Source organism: Acinonyx jubatus, chromosome F2 (assembly GCF_027475565.1).
Source record: "Acinonyx jubatus isolate Ajub_Pintada_27869175 chromosome F2, VMU_Ajub_asm_v1.0, whole genome shotgun sequence".
In the NCBI taxonomy this organism is placed as follows: domain Eukaryota; kingdom Metazoa; phylum Chordata; class Mammalia; order Carnivora; family Felidae; genus Acinonyx; species Acinonyx jubatus.
In genome coordinates this window covers 25,997,497-26,017,476 of record NC_069394.1, presented here as the reverse complement: position 1 = coordinate 26,017,476, position 19,980 = coordinate 25,997,497, and the positions used below count along the sequence as shown (strand labels likewise).

At 38.9% G+C, this 19,980-nt stretch overlaps 1 protein-coding gene across 6 annotated transcripts in view; it reads right to left on the bottom strand.

Moving 5' to 3' along the window:
• CSMD3 (CUB and Sushi multiple domains 3) overlaps nucleotides 1-19,980 on the bottom strand; it is a 1,242,277-nt gene that overhangs the window by 297,352 nt on the left and 924,945 nt on the right. For all 6 annotated transcript variants that reach the window (XM_027064013.2, XM_027064014.2, XM_027064015.2 and 3 more), the window contains one exon: nucleotides 18,268-18,470. In XM_027064013.2, coding sequence (XP_026919814.1) covers nucleotides 18,268-18,470 — 203 coding nt within the window. The remainder of the gene's footprint in view (nucleotides 1-18,267; nucleotides 18,471-19,980) is intronic.

Genomic DNA, 19,980 nt, shown 5'->3' with positions numbered 1-19,980 from the left:
AGGCCAACCCCCGTTCTTGTGCTGCTGGTATTAAGCCCTTTTTATTTCTCAAGGACTCTGTTCCTAAATATTTCTTATCCCTTCTGAATTACCAGTTCCTCCTTCCTCCGTGGTCCATTCCCAATAGCATACAGACATAACTTATATACTCCATCTTAAATAAACCAGCAAAACTCTTATTACCTCTCCATCCTCTTTCAATTATTTTTCCCATTTCTCTCTTTTAATAGGAAACTTATTAAGCATCTATCCTGAGGGAGTTATCTGTATAGCTATTTCCAGTTTCATCATCAGCCTTGCATCTCATATCCTTACTAAACTGCTCTTGTTAAATCTAGCTGCCGGATCCAGCGGTAACTTCTGTACCTTCTTTTTTCAGAGACTTCTCAGCAAAATGTGCCACAGTACATCGTTCCTTCCTTCTACAAGCACTTGTTTCCTCGGCCTCCCGTCATTAGACTCTACTAGTTTTCTTTTGGGCTTAGTTGCTTTCCTTTTGGTATCTTCTGCTGTCTCTATTTTTTTTTTTAACCTGATGACTGAGGGCTAGAATACTTCAGGGATTAGTATTTAATGTTTTGTTCCCTTCTTTGTATAGTTTCTTCTAGGATAACTTCATCTGACCCCATCGTTTCAAAAACTCTTTTTAGCTTAATGCCTCTCAAATGTATACATTGAGCATTGATGTCTCTCCTGAGCTTGAGATCAGGCAATTCAACTGCCTATTTAACTCCTTTAGTTAGAGATCTAACAGGCCCTTTAATTTACCACGTCCAAAAGATTCATGAAATTGTAAAATATTTTAATTATCAGATTTTTGGAAAGAAAAATGTAAAAAACTTAAAATTTCACCTGCATATATAATTTTCCTATGCTATTAATGTCAATAAAACACATAACACTTCCATTTTGAAAGTAAAAATTTCTCATTGCAAAATTCTAATTTATTATGGCATGCAGATAAAAATACTTTGGTATAAATAAATTCTCCATAAAAGGTAAAAAATCACTGACATAAGAAATAAATTGAATATCAGCAAAAATATAAAGTCTTATAATTTTTACTCTATTTTTTATGTCAGTGGTTTTGCCTTGTATGGAGAATTTTATACCACTAGGTAGTACAGCCCATGACTGAGTTCTCAGCAACTCATCGTTGCTATAAATACACTTCTGACTTCTCATTTTATATTTGTTTTAAAATAATTGAGAGTGTAATTCAATTGAAAATATGTACCTCACCTGATACATATTTTACAATCCTAACTAGTGCATGTGTAGATTTCAAGCATGACATGGATAGCAGCTTGAACTATTATTCAGAGGCAACGTCTGAATTATTATGTTAGTGACCTTGGGCAAATTAATGTTCTGGTTTTCTTATTCCATTGTTTTCTATAGTAGGGAATAAATACCCTAAAATCACTCGTAAGTCCCAGTGTATGCTTTCTATTCAGAAAGTTGACTCTTTGATGTAAACTTCTTTATCAGAAGACCTTTCAAAAAAGAAAAACCTAGGATTTCATACAGTTGAATACATAGTTATCAGAAGTAAGAGAAACTTAGAGTCTAGTCTCTACTACGTTAAGAAAGGACACTGGTCATATTTGCACTTGTTCCCTGAAATTTAGCTGCCTCATCTGTAAAACTGGCATAGTAATATTTTACCTGCCCGCTTTAGTATCAGAACAATCTTAACACTCTTTTCTAACAATTATATAATCCTATGAAAATATCAATTCTGAATCACTAAAGACCAGTGGTTTTGTATGTTTTTGTAACATCAGGAGACTTCAGCAAGGTCACAGTCCAAATTTCATTTAAGTTTAAGCCCTAAGTCCCTCTCTTCCAGTTTTATTGCCTTATACTTTTGTATGGACTGAGAAATGGCCCTATATTCTCCATTTCACTATCTGTAAGGAATTCAAGTCAGGTAATGGGAATATTTAACCTGGAAGGAAATCCCATCCAGTGTCAAATCAATCAGAAAATATTTGAAATGCAGTTGGTAACCTAGAGGTGGATTTCACCCTGGAGTATTTTGCCCTTGATTGAGCTCTTGCTTAGTACAAGATCCATCAATTTTATAAAGAATGTTCAACATCATTATTAGGCTTACACTTTGCCAGCTCCTCAGTAATGTGGCTATCTTTAGAATTTCATTATGTTTCTAAGGATACACCTAATGATATGGCAAGTTAGGTTAAAGTAGATGGCAGCATGACAGAAACATTCCCATCAACTCAGGAAGGAAATGAAGCTGCTAATGCGCCAGATGCAAAAGGAATCTCAAAGCCCGTGTTGTAGTACACTTCCAAGAACATAGACATTTATTTTTATTTTTTAAATTTTTGTTAATGATTAGTTATTTTTGAGAGAGAGAGAGAATGTAGCACCTGCGCGCATACCGGGGAGGGGCAGAGAGAGAGGGAGTCAGAGGATCTGAAGCCAGCTCTGAAAAAAGAGAGCCCGTGTGGGGTTCGAACTTAAGAACTGTGAGATCATGACCTGAGCTGGCACTTAACCGACTGAGCCACCCAGGCACCTCTAGAAATTTATTTTTTAAAAAGACATATTTATTCAATTATTTCACCAGATAATTGTTATGCAACCACAACGAGATAGGTATTATGCTTCATATTGGAGATAGATTTTAATGAGACGACACCTCCCTACCTTCACTGATGCTTATGCTCCAGTACACAGACAAAAGTGGGAATAAAATTGCTGATGCAGTTTTTGTGAAATCAAAGGCATGTTAGGTTGAGGACCCAATGTTACCTACAGAGGAAACTGATTTTATATCTAAAAATTATATAAGTTTATATAAAAGTCTAATTTGCAGTTGAACACTAATATTAAGGGATCACTAAAATTAATAAACAAAAAAAGGGAAAAATCACATAAAAATGATTTTACATTATTTTTAACTGCCAGTGCACATTTAGTTTTACATTATTAAAGAGACTTCCTATTCAATCAGATTCATTTAACATTGCTAAGTACTTAATACCAGGTGCAGTGCCAATTTCTAGGGATACAAATATTAATACGATAATATCCTCGTTCTTCAAAGGAAAATAATCTAAGAGGGACAGCAGATGTGTACATAGCTTTACTATACTAAAATGATGTTTTACCATTCAAACTGCAAAATTCTGGGAATGAAAGAAGAAGTTAAAAATAACTTGTATAATTAAAAATATGTTCTAACAAAATTGGAATTACACTGATGAACATTTCAAAATAGTTATCTATACAAAAACAGTTTTTAAAATGAAATAATTTCCTAAAAATGCCAAATATCTGTGCACAAAAATACATTCTTTATATGAATTACCTAAACATTAAAAATAATGTTAGCAAAATACTAATTTACAATGCACATGTACATTTTTAATTGGTTTCTTAGCCATTATTTAGTGCCTTTTACTATTTTTCTAAAGAATTAATATATTATTATTAACATTGTTAAAGATATTTTTAATACATTTAAAATACTGGCATGTTAAACTGATATCTCCATAGGCCATACTATTTTTAATCAATAAAGTTTCCTCTTTATATGGGCTGAGATATCTGGTAAACTTAGAGCTAATTTTTAAAATGGAAGAAAGTCTCAATTTTATTTTTGTCATTCAGTGATGTGTATATATTTCAGCTCAAATATTTTCAAAGACACTGAATGCTTATTTCTTTTCAGATACCTTTCTTTGACAAAGATTATTATAACATAAAACTTGTCAAACAATTTTTCTTAAATTATGATTTTTTTTAAACGTTTATTTATTTTTGAGACAGAGAGAGAGAGAGAGAGCATGAACAGGGGAGGGTCAGAGAGAGAGGGAGACAGAGAATCTGAAACAGGCTCCAGGCTCTGAGCTGTCAGCACAGAGCCCGACGCGGGGCTTGAACTCACAGACCGTAAGATCACGACCTGAGCTGAAGTCGGGCGCTTAACCGACTGAGCCACCCAGGCGCCCGTCTTAAATTATGATTTTTAAAAATATTCACTTACAAGCTATATAATTGTCTATTTTCTCAACTTTATTCCATTCTAGTATAAAATATAAATTTAATACAATTAAAAATAAGATCATTTCCAATTTTAATTTTGTACAGTGTTTGAGCATTCACACTTTCATAGAAATAACATTTAAATGTCTTCTTGATGCTAAACTTTGTTTTTGATAATTGCAACTCACCAAAAACTTCAAAGCTGATGATCTTTAGCACTCCAATAACTGAATATTTTGATTAAAGATTTACAACTGATTTAATGAAAAACAACCACATTTAAAAGTTTTATTTGCAGAAAATTTCAACACCTTAGTAGGGTTTTTGGTTGATTTTACAAGAGTACTTCAGAGATGCAAATCTTTCTAGGTCTGAATGACAATGAACAGCAAAAAAGAGAAAAGAGTACTGACACACTCATTTACTTATTTTTTGAATCAGCATTACTCTGTCATACACACACACACATACACACACACATATATAATTCTGTTATTTCACTGTATATAAAAGTATTTGTAAATTTTAACAATTTTATTGCCATGAGCAGCATTTGCTTGGTCAGAGTTACGAATTACACGTACACTGCCAGCAATTCTAAGTATATTTCTATTTCTTAAAATTTTTTAAGTTTATTTATTTTGAGATAGAGACAGAGAGAGCATGAGCAGGGGAGGGTCAGAGAGAGAGGGAGAGAGAGAATCCCAAGCAGGCTTTACACTGTCAGCACAGTCCTACATAGGAGTTGAAATCACAAAGTGTGAGATCATGACCTGAGCCAAAATCAAGAGTCAGATGCTTAACCAGCTGAGCCACCCAGGTGCCCCTTTCTGTTTCTTAATTTTATGAGAGCTTCGTTTTTATTACAAGGCTATGTATCATCAAAACTTATATTTGTATTATTATCACAAAACAAACAACTATATTTAATATTAAAATTTTTAAATGTGAACTTTGTCTTACTTAAAAAATAGTTAAAGATAATCGTCTGCTTGGGGCGCCTGGGTGGCTCTGCAGTTGGGCATCGGACTTCGGCTTAGGTCGTGATCTCACAGCTCCTGAGTTCGAGCCCCTCGTCGGGCTCTGTGCTGACAGCTCAGAGCCTGGAGTCTGCTTCTCATTCTGTGTCTCCCTCTCTCTCTGCCCCTCCCCCACTTGTGCTCTGTCTCTCAAAAATGAATAAACGTAAAAAATAATTTTTTTAAATAAAAAAAGATAATTCTCTGCTTAAAGCTTAAAAAATGTATGTTAACACCATAGAAATGAGATAAATGAAAACAATAGTCCAAAGGACTGAGGGGGAAATGGGAATACACTATTGTGGGGTTCTTCTATGAGAAGTGGAATAATGAAATTTGATGCTGGGTTTTACTAAGTTAAAAATGCATGCTATAAATATTAGAGCAGGTACCAAAAAAATACATAGCTAATACATTTAGAAAGTGAAATTAAGAAAAAAAAATCCCACTTACAAATGCATCACAAAGAGTAAAATAGGAATAAATTTAACAAACGAGGTGAAAGACCTATATGCAATTTGAAAACTACAAGACTTTAGGGAAAGAGATTGAAAAAGACACAAATAAATGAAGAGATATTATGTGTCCATGGACTTGAATTAATTGTTGTAATGTCCATACTACCCAAAGTAATCTATAGATTCAGTTCAACCTCTCTCGAAATTCAAATTGCATTTTTCACAAAAATAGAACAGATAATCCTAAAATTTGTATGGTACCACAAAAGGCCCTGCATAGACATAGTGACATTTTTAAAAATCCGACACCAAAACTAAAAGCAACAAAAGCAAAAATAAACAAGTGGGACTATATCAAACTAAAGAGCCTTTGCACAACAAGGAAACCATCAAAAAAATGAAAAGGCAACATACTAAATAGGAGAAAATATTTGCAAATCATGTATCTGATAAAGCGCTAATATCCAAAATATATAAGAAACTTGTAAAACTCAGTAGCAAAAAACAACTCAGAAACAAAAACAAACAGAAAACAATCCAATTAAAAAATGGGCAGAAGATCTGACCAGACATTTTTCCAAAGAAGACATACAGATGGCTAAGGTACAGAAAAGATGCTCAACATCATTAATCATTGGGGAAATGCAAATTGTAATCACAATGAGCTATCACTTCACATTTGTTAGAATGGTTATTATCAAAAAGATAAGAAATTACAAGTGTACAAAATGATGTAGAAAAAAAGGTAACCTTTGTGCACTGTTGGTGGGAACATAAATTGGTGTAGCCACTATGAAAACCAGTATGGAGATTCCTCAAAAAATTAAAAATAGAATTATTATATGTTCCAGCATTTCCACTTCTGAGTATTTACCTGAAGAAAATGAAAACTCTAACTCAAAAATATATATGTACCCCATGTTCACTGCAGCACTATTTACCATAGTCAAGATATAGAAACAACCTAAGTGTCTATTATTAAATAAATACATGAAGAAACTGTGTGTGTGTGTGTGTGTGTGTGTGTGTGTGTGTGTACACACACTGGAATTTTATTCAGCTATAAAAAAGAATGAAACTTTGCCATTTGGTCCAACATGGATGGACCTTTAGGGCAATATGCTAAGTGAAATAGAGAAAGACAGATAACATATGCCTTTTCTTACTTTGAAATGTAAAGAAAATTAAAAGAAACAAACAAACAAAAAACTCATAGATACAGAGAACCAATAGGTGGTTGCCAGAGGCAGGGAATGAGGGAGGTGGAGAAATGGGTGAAGGGGTTCAAAAGGTTAAATAAAAAAGTTAATAGAGGAAAAAATATCATGGAAAAAAGGAACAAGTAGATCCAATAAAAATAATAGTAATATGGTAGACAAAGTTAACTATAGGAAAAATTTACATGAAATGTAAATGGTCTAATAATTTAAAAGACAACAATCAAAAAGTATACATTTTTAGACTGTATAAAAAACCATGACTCAATCAAGTGCTATCTACTAGATACCTAACTTAATTATAAACACACTACCAAATTAAAAAGATGATAAATAGTACACCAATGCCATACTAATTGTAAGATATTTATGTGAGACAAGGTAAATTTCAAGAAATGGTAAATTACTAATGAAAAAGAAAGATAGTTCTTAGTAATGAAAAAATTAAGTCATTAAGAAGACATAAAACCTACAATGTTATGCACCTAATAACAGGTCTTCATAATACACACACACACACACACACACACACACACACACACACAAAAAAAAAAACATGGCAAGACAGAAAGAATAAGTAGAGTCCAACTGAGCATTTCAATACTTCTCTTTCATCAGTTGATTAAAAAAATGTAGACAGAGAACCAGTAATGATATAGAATACTTCAAACACAACATTATCAACCAACTATATGTAACTGGTATTTACAAAACACTCTGCCCAATAATACCAAGTGCACATTCTTTTCAATGCATATGGTACTTTTAGAAAACCATATGGTTGATCATAAAACAAGACTAAGAAAATTTAAAATTATTAAAATGTTAATATTTTTACTGATTTATAATATTAGATGTTTTTTTCTTTGATTCAAGGAACTTTTTAAAGACCATGCTTTGATTTCATGAAGTGGATATAAATAAAACTTTTATTGGAATTAAAATACTTGAGGCAATTGATGTTACTGATTCTCTATTTAAAGCAATGATGTGACTAATATAAAATTGAACTTACTGAACTATTTGTGAAGTTCTTCTATGGGAACTGGCATATTAACAATTTTAATATGCATGAGGAAGAAAATTTAGAATACAAAGTGATAAAATTAGTTTAATAGTTTTCATTTGCTCTAAATGAAACTTCATGCTTTTTAAGCACATTAATGTCACTGGTTTTTACATGGTCATTGACACCACTGAGGTCCCATGTATGTTAATATACACTATGTGCCAGCTGCACTTTCATAATCTTTTCTTTTTTCTTTTCTTTTCCTCTTTTCTTTTCTTTTTAAATGTCTATTTATTTATTTTGAGAGAGAGAGAGAGAGCAGGAGCAGGGGAGGAGCAGAGAGAGAGGGAGAGAGAGAAACCCAAGCAGGCTCTGTGCTGACAGCACAGACATGGGGCTCAGTCTCATGAACCATGAGATCACAACCTGAGCTGAAATCCGGAGTCAGATGCTTAGCTGACTGAACCACCCAGGTGCCCCACATAATCAATTCTAATTTTAATTGAGATATTATTGGGCTTTTTGATTATTAACATACAGATATTATGAGCAACTTGTGCATAATCCTTAACATAGAAGCACTAAAAATCTTCAAACTATATAGTTAATCTAAATAGCTATTCTGATGATTTATTGTTTGAAAATGTGTGGGGAATTTGTTCATAAAACAATACTCCATATCAATATCTTAAAATAGTACACTCTTAGGTCTAAAATTTCCAATATCTCACCTTTATTACCATACACACTACATTCTCAGCCAAAATATCCCATCTTTCATATAAGGTCAATAAATTAGTAGAAAAAATTGTCACATTACTACCAATGATATGATGGTGCCAGAGAGCACTTTCATTTAGAAAATAATTGCACTAAAAAGATATGGCTATAGAAGATAGGTATTTTAAAATAACCAATACTTATTTAATACCTTAGCTATTTTAAAATGATGAAGCTGGCTGGAGCTAATACATCATCATGGCTTCAAATCAGCATTTAATTTAATTTTATATTTTAGAATATAATATTGCCCTGCATACTGTTAACATGAAACACAAGGCAATAAAGTCGCATGTAATTCAGTATTAAACTTTTTTTTGGCTGTATAGGAAAATAATCAGCATATGATTTCCCCTGTAACACATTTTTACCTAAATATGTTTTATTGAAATTAGATTATGTGGGACGCTGCTTCTTTTAAAAGTGTGTTTCTGGATGTACTAAAATTCTTTGATTTATGAATACTAATAAAAATAGTCTAAATTCTTTCCTGCTATATTTTTGGGCTCAGTTTCAACTTTTCCAAAGATAAGTTTGTGTTACATCTTTATGACTTTGTGCTTAGTCCCTTCTTGACAGCATCCTTTGGCTGAACTGACTTGCTTTTTGGATGGTGAAATCAGCTTTCTTAAAAAGTAAATATTCAATACACACATTTTCACTAAACATGTCATTTAAAATTTTTAATGTTTTTATTATTTATTTTTGAGAGAGAGAGAGAGCACAAGCAGGTGGAGCAGGAGAGAGGAAGACATAGAATCCAAGAGGGCTCCAGGCTCTGAGCTGTTGGCACAGAGCCCGATTCAGGGCTTGAACCTATGAACTGCAAGATCCTGACCTGAGCCAAAGTCAGATGCATAACTGACTGAGACAGCCAGGCACCCTTATACATGTACATTTTAAAATCCCACTGCTGCCACAAATGTCTACTGCCATATAATTTTAAAAATTATTTCTATCATAAAATAAATAACAAAAACACTCATGGCAAGAACATGCAGACTATATACTATAGCTTTCCAGCATATCTCCCGAACATCTATTTCTGTGCGTATTTCAAGAACACATTTTTCCTGTTAATCCTGCCAATTCATGTCCTGACAGCTTTATGTATCTTTCAAACCACAGCAAGACTATGATATAACTTGCTGTTATACAAAATAGCTTGCAGGGCAATAGCATTAAATGCTTCTCCTACTACCTTCCAAGATCAGAATGAGTTAGGTGTTCATATCCGAGAATAATTTATTTATCTACAAGTGCCCTATACATTCTCTTTGAAAGGGAAGTGTGAATTACCTGGCACATGGAAAAGATTGAAAAATGTAGATTGCTTATCGATATTTGTTTTTCAAATTTAATCATGTATTATAATTACTCTGAGCACTGTAAACATATCTCACACACTACTAGATGACATCAAATACAAAACATAGGTCTAAGAAATACACCTTGGGTATTTTAACAGAATACTGGCTTAATATTGGCCAAAATAATGATACTCTATTAAAAAAATACAGATCCAAATTCGAAACCAGTCAGGATGCTAGGACGACATGCGTAAACCAGGACTGTCCTGGGCACCTGGGCCATTTGGTGAATCTAATAAAAATAGCACATAATGCCAGAGCAGTACAAATGTGGAAGTGACTACTTCTGCCTGGCAGTTCATCAGTGTCAGAAGTATCATTTGTCCTGGATCTTGGAAAATACCTAAGAATTTATAGATTTTGTATGGGGACCGAAGTGTTTTAAGAATATGGAAGAGAAGCAGAAATGTGAAAGGACGTTGTCCTCTCAGGACAGTGTAGTTAGACAAGTGGATGTGTATAAATGAGTAGTGAATGATTATGCTGGCAGGTAGTTTGGGGGCAAATTGTGGAGGCTTTAAAAGTAACTCCAAAGTTTTGAACTTATGGCTGAGCGACCAGTAGACAAAAAATAATGAAACAGAGGGGTGATTTCTGATTTGTATTTTAAAAACATCAGTCAGGTAGAAATGTGTAGAAAAGTCTGGCTGGAGGGACAATGAAGTGAGTGGCTAGTTGACTGTCACAGCAATGCAGGCAGTGATAATGAAGATGGGGAAAAAGGCAGGGACACCATGCAGTCTTTTGAGGCTGGGCGACCTCACCTTCCTCTGGCTAAGGGATCCATTTCCTTGAGAGTCAACAGTATAAGCATGGGCCTTCATATTTTGTATTACCCAGCAGAGGTAGATTCTTAACAGACAGGTCAAAGAATGAAGAACACAGAAAATGCTCTGTCAAAATTAACTATTCTGTGGGCAAATGACACTATGATACCCCAAAGATGCCTTCCCCATGGAACTAAAGTAGGACAGGAGAGGCAGATTATACATTTAAGCAGGAGATATAGAAGCTGACTGCTGCAGACCCCCAACGGACTGATCATTGGGTCGAGTTTAGCGGACAAGATAAGTCGGTCGCATCAGAACCCCCCCCCCCCAAACTATTAGATCCTTCACAGGAGGGCCCTCCATGGCACATAGTGTGCGTGTCAAGAGTTGTGTTGTCGTCGAGTTGTAAAGGGAGGTAGGTCCGGATATAGCAATACTCGTAGACTTTGCCGTCGCACTTGATGGCAGACACCCGTTTTGACCGGTGCTTGTACACACCTCAGAAGACTGGATCGCCTTATTATGCGTTTGGACATGCAATTGAACCAAAAAGTCTTTTCGGTATGTCAAGACGATTCATTAGATGCAAAATCTGGCTGCTGGTAGGTTCTGGTTTATGGCGACGGAGGTCCGGCCCCTCATATGATTGCCAGTGGTCTCGCTGCAATTGTATATTTGGTAGTTGGTGGGATCGGGGGGGGGTTATTGCCCGCTCTGATCCGTGAGAAAGGTGCTCAGTATGATAAATGGGGTCATCGCGTCCGTGGGGCGGTAAATTGATGTAAGTGGGGGATGAATTGACGTGTGCTCGCAGTCCTGGTGGTGCGCGGGGGGAGTAAGCTATGAGATGTCGCGTATCGCACAGGGACTGGAGACTAATTGTTACCAGTGGCTAATGACAAAGCCCTTCTGTAACTAGTGATGTGCGTGGAGATTTGGACACTTCATGGTGCAATTACAATTCTTAAGTCCACAATGGCATTTTGGGGCCTTCTCGCAGAAGGACTGCTCCGAAATTTTCTTAAGTCAATTCAGGACGATAAGAGGGCCACGGGCGAGATTTGTCGATACTAGTAGTAGGTGTTAGGGAGACGTTGCATAACAGAATATTGGCGTACACATCGAGACAGCGGCGGTTGGGAGGATCAGGCCATCTCGGTTACTGGAAGAAAGTTTTGGTTTGTTATTGCTGAGAGCCGCGTTTCGCGGTGAGGGGATGTTGAATTCAGTCTTAGGATACTAACCGGAGGCTGGGTCGTGTGGGCTCGGGGTATTGTGAAATGGGGAGAAGGGCACAGGGAAATAGAAAAGCGACTTCGTTTTGTGGTGCGGCAAGACGTGGCAGCGCCCGCCCCTCCCTCGCGAGTGTCAGTTAATAGGGGGGAGTGTTGTTGCACGAAGGACAGGGCGATAGCGTGGAGGTTTGTTTTGGGAATCTCTAGTTGTATCTACGTTAAGCGGGTTCTGGCGTTAGTTCAATGTGACAGCATATGTGCCGGTCCACAACGGAACGAGTCCTGGGAAACAACAGATAGGCAACAGCAGTGACGCAGGCTATCCTAATCTGGTGACTGCGTGGAGTCTGACCCTCAAAGAGTCTAGCACAAGAGTATGCATCCTAACTTACACATGGCAGGATCCAATGGTTTGCGATGACGGCGTTAAGGGGGCTGTTTAGGCTTGGGAGGATGCAGAGTCTGTTGGGAGTCGTATAGTCTTCATTTGGTACAAATGATGGGAGGGGGCGTGGCGGGGCGGGTGTAAATGGGGGGATAACTTGTTGTTTTTGTATAGAACAAAGGACAGTGTTGGCAGCTAGGGTGTCCGGGTAGGTATCACCGTGAACCAGTATTACAGATGCACGTGCTAGCAAGATGCAAGGCGAGAGCTCTGTACCTGTTTTATATGATTGTACTTATACAATAGAGGAGAGCTGAAAGTGTCCACTGGTCGATTGTGGTTTCGCAGGCAGTGTAGTTGTTAGCTCGTCCGCTGTAGGATCTTTACAGCGTCGATTACAAGTAATCCAGTAAAAGCTTGAGACGAAAAAAGGCGGATACAACTGTGTCACCCAAAAGGAGAAGGGCCGCTTATAGGTAATATGTGGTCGGATTGGGGGAGAAAGAGAGAGAAACGTAGAGGCAAGAAAAGGAAACCTGGACGCATACGAAAAGGGCAGCAAAGAGTGCGTGGAGCACGTCAAGGCTGTCGTTCTTAAGTTATCGTTTTATGGTTATAGATTGAATTTATATTGGTTGGTTTCCTTTTGGTACACAACTCACTGATGTTCTCTTTTAGAGCGTCGGCCCAGGGGTCATCCGCGGTGTATTGTTGGGGGTCCGCCATGTTTGCCACTCAAGCTGGCACTGTTACTCGGACGTACGGGGTATCGGGGCCGCCGCCACCGGCGTGCGGCCTTTTTGTGGAGATGTACAGTTCGTCAAACATGTGTTTCGTGCGTTAGGTGGTCGATTCTGATTATAGATAGTTAGTTAGCGGCTGTGCACTACCGCCATCTTCTGGGTCTATAATTCCCCCCAGTGACTATGTTTCCACGTAATATAAGAAAGTAGCTGCCGTTTGATCTACTTCGTATGCGATATGCGATGTGATCGTCGTCTGGGTAAAATTGCGTGTAAGAACCAAGTGCACGAGAGAATAACTGTTTCGTGGGGGATCCGTTTGTGACCCTCGCCGCGCGGACGTAGAAGCCTAATGAACTGTGTGTGGGGCAACGAGCCAAGGGCACAAGCAGTAATAGGGGCTCGTAGTATCCAGTTACGGTGTAGCACCCTCTGGACAATGTAAATGCTACTGGTTGTGCTCGTGTTGTCCTCGACGGCACCCCCTGGTCCTGGACAGGGTTCAGAGGTCAACGCACTATTGGGTAAGGCCATTGGCGTTGTAGACGGCCGGACGGGAGACACCCACCCTGCCCCAGAGAAGGTTTCGGCCACGACAGCGTTTACTCACGGCCCTTGTGTACATGGGGCTGGTGGGGAAAGTGTGGGGGTCGCGATGCTAAGGGGTTTGAGACCTGGGGAGCTGTTTGGCGACTTGTTAATTGGGATGTTCCTGAGGTGTCACGGGCGGCGTGTCCAACTGGACGACGTGACGGACGTGGTTCGAAGTGCCCAATCACTGCGCTGGTTTTCTGGCAACACGCTGGGTAGTGTTCTTTCTCTAACCAGTATGGATTTGTGTTAGAGAATCGGGGCTGCTTAAAGTTGCATACCGGTTCTCACGCGGTGACAAACAGGTAGTTTCCTGGTTGACGCCGTTAGCGGAGCGGATCTCTGCGGGCATGGGACAAGATAGGAGTTCGGCAAGGTGGAGAAACTGATGGGGCAGGCAAAGGAAGTCTGGTAGCGACCCCGGTATCGGAGCACCCGCATTGACACGGTAGCTCGTCTGGTCAGTCAGAATGTAATCTTCGGATTAGGTTGCATCCGGGGATGAAAAATCGGCGAGGACTAGGTAACGCGTAGGGGCACTGGATGTACATGCTTGAACTCTGAGTGCGTGTTTTTGGGTATTTTTCGGGCTGTTGAATGATTAGTTCGGACTAGACACTCATGGGTAGTACTAAGCTTGTGCTATAATTGAGAGCAGAGAGCCTGATCCGGGGTGAACGTTCGGGGACACGGATGCGCGACGTTATGGTATAGGACATGTCGTTTGTTGAGGGAGTGCCTGTGTTATGGGACACATGCTGAACGTCATGTAAGGCACACTCGAATTAGGGCTCGCTAGGAAGGACGATGCACGTCCGATCTGAAACATAGACTTGCAATAGCCGTTATCAACACTCATCATAAGTTGTGACAGTAGACGAGTGTAGACATCACCCCCAGGACAGCGGCGCTGTTTCACACTTTAAAGCGAACTGACAGAGAGAGTAGTCTGGGCGTTTTAGTACGGATCGGCAGCTGTGGTGGTGACCAAACTATTTCGAGTAACGTCGTACCCGCGCGCGGCAACGGGAGCTGATTGCCCACCGCCCCCCCCCCCCCCCCCCCCCCCCTGTTTATTCGATTGATTATACCGAGAAGTTTCAGAATTTTTTGCTTTTACTTTAATAAAGACTGGGCTGCGACTAACACATAGAGTCTGCGCACTTCTGTTCAATGTTTTTCCTGTGCGAAACCATGATATAATGAGGGCCATGACGACATGGATTGGATAAAGTATTTATCACTGTGGTTCTGAGATTGTTTATTGCTCGTACGGCTACAAACTTCGTGGATGAGACTAGCCTGGGTAGTCGTTTGTAGTTAGACGTTCGACGTTTTTCTTCATTTGGTGGTGGGTTCGGCATAGCTTGGGTGTGAGGGGATGATGGTGCTGGAGAATGGGTCCGGGGTGGGCTGGCGCACAGGATAGTGCATAACGTCTCGGCTCTGTCTATTGAGTAAAACCACAGGTATGGATGCAGGTTATTTGTAGTGAGTGTAGTCCAAACAACAACCCAACAATCCCTCAATCCCGTGCGGTGGTCATTGGGAGTGGTACTTGTATAGTAGCGGTTGGAACACGATCACGTTTGGAAAAGAAACGTGTGTGTTGGTATTGGTCTCACCTTAGAGATATTGGACGTTAGTCTTTGTGAAACTTCCGATATCTCTTAGTATGGTAGAATGGGTTCCCGGGGGTGTGTATGGGTGAGGGGACACAATTTAGGGGTTATATGTTTGGAGTGGTTCGATGGTTAAGTTTTTCGATTTGACACTCCACATACACATGATCCAGTCATTGACCTTGACTGGTTACCAATACAGTATATCATGCGCTCGCCTCTCGTCGCCTAAAATTATCATTGACTCATTGATGGCAGGTGTATGACTGCGGCAATGGATATCCTTGGCGATTCGAGTAAAGCACGCGCGGGCCGAGGCGGACTGAATGTTGCTTTCGTAATCACTAGATTACGGGCGAGCGAGTATAAAGATGAGCTGCCAGAGGCTGTATCTTAGTCCGCTAGCAAGCATTCCGGACGTATATAGGAATTGATCATGTAGAACATCACAACTTATGATTTGGGAGGAAGTTTTGCTTTTTGACGTTCAAGTCAAGTAGCCATAACACTGGTTAAGACATCAGGGCCAGAATAGGTCTACTAATTTGATATTCACTAATGAGTATTAAAACGTCTAAATAACCCAAAGTTAGAGATCTAAAGTTATAAGGAGTGTGATTTATCAACAAACATATAAAGCAGACATATCCTGCTTACGTAAGCTAAATTGTCTACCTCAGAATCAAAGAATCCTTATAAATAAGAGTTGACTATATAAATGACTTAGTTGATGCCTGCTAATTGCTGCGGACTAAATGACTGCATTGCTGATCCATTGCTTACAGATGTACGTAGATGAAGTTGTCACACACACATGAGTCATTATTAGGGGAGGTATTACAGGACTGTGTAGAATGAGTGTGTTATGTTCTGGTGTGTGTTAAAATGAAGGTATGTGCGCCCCCACCCCTCCCCACTGGTAGGTGTTTTTAGTCTCGGTTGATGAAAACGGTCCCGTGGGTGGATGACAGTAAGTTCGTAGTCGTGTTGGAACATGAACAATAAGTAGCTCAGACGTGCTGATGGACGAGTGAGTTTGCGCCGTAAGTTGAGGCGGACGAGTGAGGGCAGCACTATTTTGTGGTTGGGTAAGATGAATTAATGTGGTTGTGGAATGGTCTCGTGGTGACTGTGGAATGGTGGTACACATCATTCCAAGGGATATTTTCATAAGTCCAGGTTCAGTAGAGTTGTAACTGTATGGACACGTTCTAAAAGATTTGTTAGCCTATGTCTGTGTTATAGACTATACGCAGAGTGAGTCTGAGTAACGATGCGGACCTGCAATATTTTCATAGCAGCGCAGGAGGGGTTGATTGCCTTAAACATATCCGCAAGGGACGGAACCTGAGCGTGTGTGTATAGCGGCTGATAAGTCATGATTTGGGGAAATGAGGACAGGGACATTGTGGGGTATAACCTGCAGTGGGTGTGGGTCTCTATAGCGTGTTGTTGTGGGGAGATGAGTAGGTCGAGGGAGGTCCCCCCCCGTGCAGGTACCCCCTCAGTGGACCGAGTCGCGTGTTTTATGTCACGTGGTTGGTGATTTCGCTGGTTCGTGCTGAGGCGTGATGAAGAAGAGTGGTGTTGCCGAGTTAAGGCTTGGTTTCAAGGATTTTGCGTCGGTGGGAGACGGCAAGATCAATTTCCGCGTCCACGCAGAAGCCGTCTGTAATTTCATGTGTAGATGGGCTTCGTACCTTGAAATCGGGCGGTAGGACGGCTGAGAAACGAATGTAGTTAGGGCGTGGGGGGGACTTGAGCACAATAGTTACCCCCGTTGTAACGGGTCTGCAATCCGTCACCGATGGCGAGCCTTTATCCGTCACGTCTCGGGTCTTAACCTTTTGGTGCTGGGACTTTTGATACAGTGGATTCTGAGCCACGTGTCGGTGGCTGGGGTTTGATATTTCGGCGGATCGGCTTGGGGGGTCTGAGGGCATGCGGACCTTGTGTGTGAGGGTATTTGTCGTTTGTTCGTATGGATACAGGAATCGGTTAGCGGGGAAGATCAGCTGGTTATGTGTGAGTTGTCGAGTTACAAAAGGGAGTCCCGTCTGATGGACGAAAGTTTTTTGAAGGGATGTAGTGGCATTTTGAACACGGGGGATGTTGGGGGACAATCATTGTATGAGGGGGCGGTGTAATGTGTGTCGAGGTAAACTACAGAGGGGACTCGGGGAAAAATTGTTTTGGTCAGTGGCGTTTCCTTGTCGTTTGTTTTGTTATGGAGTGCGGATCAGAAGTGGTAGTTGGGGGCGTTGTGATGAGGGGAGGAGGTTCAGCCAAAAATAGCCCAATGAACCGTGTACGTTTTAATCCAGCCCAACGGGAAGGCATAGTTTCCTCGGGTTGTTAATCGCCCCCCCCCCCCCCCCCCCCCCCCCCCCCCCCCGCCCCTAATTAATCAGTAATACTGACACATATACCGCTATCCCCCATATCCATCCCCCCAACCCCTACCTCTAAAGTCAGCTCCCCCTCCACCGCCCCTCCCATAAAAAAAAAAAGTGCCATGAACACTGGTAATTACTTACAATGAATGACATTATATTGTTATAGGAAGTCTTTAACTTAGAAGTAGATCTAAAATATTTTGTCAAAGATATCTGGGAATATATAATTAAGATCTTTAAAAGAGAAAAACAAAATTAGTAATAATATAGGATTGCTTTTTTTGTAAAGGCAAGTATTCATTTCCTCCCTTACCTAAAAAATTTCACATTTTGAAATAATCAGTTTTATGGTAAATTGAAATGTAAAGCTTTTGTAATGTAATTATTTCATTTGCTGAATTATTTTAGCAGCACTTTTACTTGAAAAAAATGGCTTGACAATTAGAGAAGGTCTCAACAAGTAATTGATTAATTCCAAGTTAATTATATTCCTTTTTTCCAAGAATATTTTACCTTCACTGAAGATGAATAATAGGAAGACCAGAAATAAGCATATTTAGGATCGTTAAAATTTTAAAAGGTTTGGCCAGGAAAGTTAAAATACTATTTGAATAGCATTCCTACTTTTCATTTAAGAAATAAAATAATAACTCACTTGAAAACTGAATTGCAAATCCAGATTTGCTGATATAAAAATCTGTGTCAAACTGGATGGTGACTATGTTGAGAGTGCTATGGATTCCTTCAGGAATAAGAGATCCACTGATTTCCTTTAAGAGCATCTCATTTTCTGGGGGACCATCCCATACTCGGAGGATATCATGTGATGCTTCCGTATCAAAAGCAAGAAACTGTAGGCTGTGGGAGAACCATATATCTCTATTTAATTATCTCAAACATGGATTCAGTTTTAAATAAAAAGATATACCAGATATGCATCTTTAATTTTATTAGATATTTTTTATACTATCAGATAAAAAATGAATTAGGTAAACAGCATATATATCCTCAATACATGTTACTTAAACAGAATAATTTATTTTTCTAGAATATGATTAAAAGTCTATTATATCACCTTTGTAAATTATAGAAATTTCAGATTTACAGTCTTTTCTGTGTTCAGAATGTTTTAAAAACATTCTTATTTATTTTTGAGAGAGAGATACAGAGCGCGAGTGGGGGAGGGTCAGAGAGAGACACACACACAGAATTCAAAGCAGGCTCCAAGCTCTAAGGTGTCAGCACAGAGCCTACATGGGGCTCAAACCCACAAACCTTGAGATCATGAACTGAGCCGAAGTCAGATGCTTAACAGACTGAGCCACCCAGGTGCCGCGTGTTTGTGAATTTTAACTGTAGCCACAGTAGGTGACACTTATGGAGCATCTAGTACATGCTAGGCACTGTGCAAAATGCATTACGTAGATTTCCTTTGTTTAATGGTTATAATGACTTAATGAAGCAGGCACGTATTTGATCTCAATTCTATAAATGTGGCAAATGGATTTGAGGCAGGTTAAATAAAATTGTCCAAAGGGTGGCAGAGTCATGAAATGAACTCAAGTTTTCTGAATCCGTAGCATATATTTTTACCGATGGTTCAAGTTTGTTTTATCAGAATCAAATGAGGTTTATTCAAGGAATGCAAGAATGAGTTCATATTAAAAAAATCAATACATTTCATCACAATAATAGATATGAGGAAAAAATTACACAAACATTTGAATATATACAGAAAAAGTATTTTTTAAAAATTCAACATTATAATCATACCCAGCAATCTAAGAATAAAGAAGTTCCTTAATGTGAAAATTAATGTTTGCCCAACCCTACTCCCCCCAAAATGCATTAAAAAAAAACTTTTTCATGTTAAATCTGCTTTATATCTAGCCTAGACATAATTATTGTCTGATATTTTTCGTGGCCAGGGCCAAAAATTAGAAATCCAGTTACAGCAACATGCTCTACTCTCTCTCTACATATATCACATCCGTGTTAGGGATGTGAAATGTCACAGCTTTAAATTTGTGTTGCAATTTAATATCCAATATTGTTCTTTAATTTAAAACATTCCAGAATCCTGTTGAATTTAACATTTTTAAGTTTAGTAATTCTAATATTTAAATAAAACAACGTGTGATCTATACTAAAGAAAAATAGGCTGAGGGTTGATCTGGTGCAGTCTACTTTGAGTTCTGCAAATTCCCTTGCAGTAGTAATATATCTGTTCACATCAAACAATGCATGGAGTACACCTTTCGGCATGTTGATGAAGAATAATACTTGTTTTCCATAACCACCTTCACTACCCAGAAGCCTGTCTGAAATTTTCTTTACATAAAACAGCAATTCTTAAATTTAAAGTCAT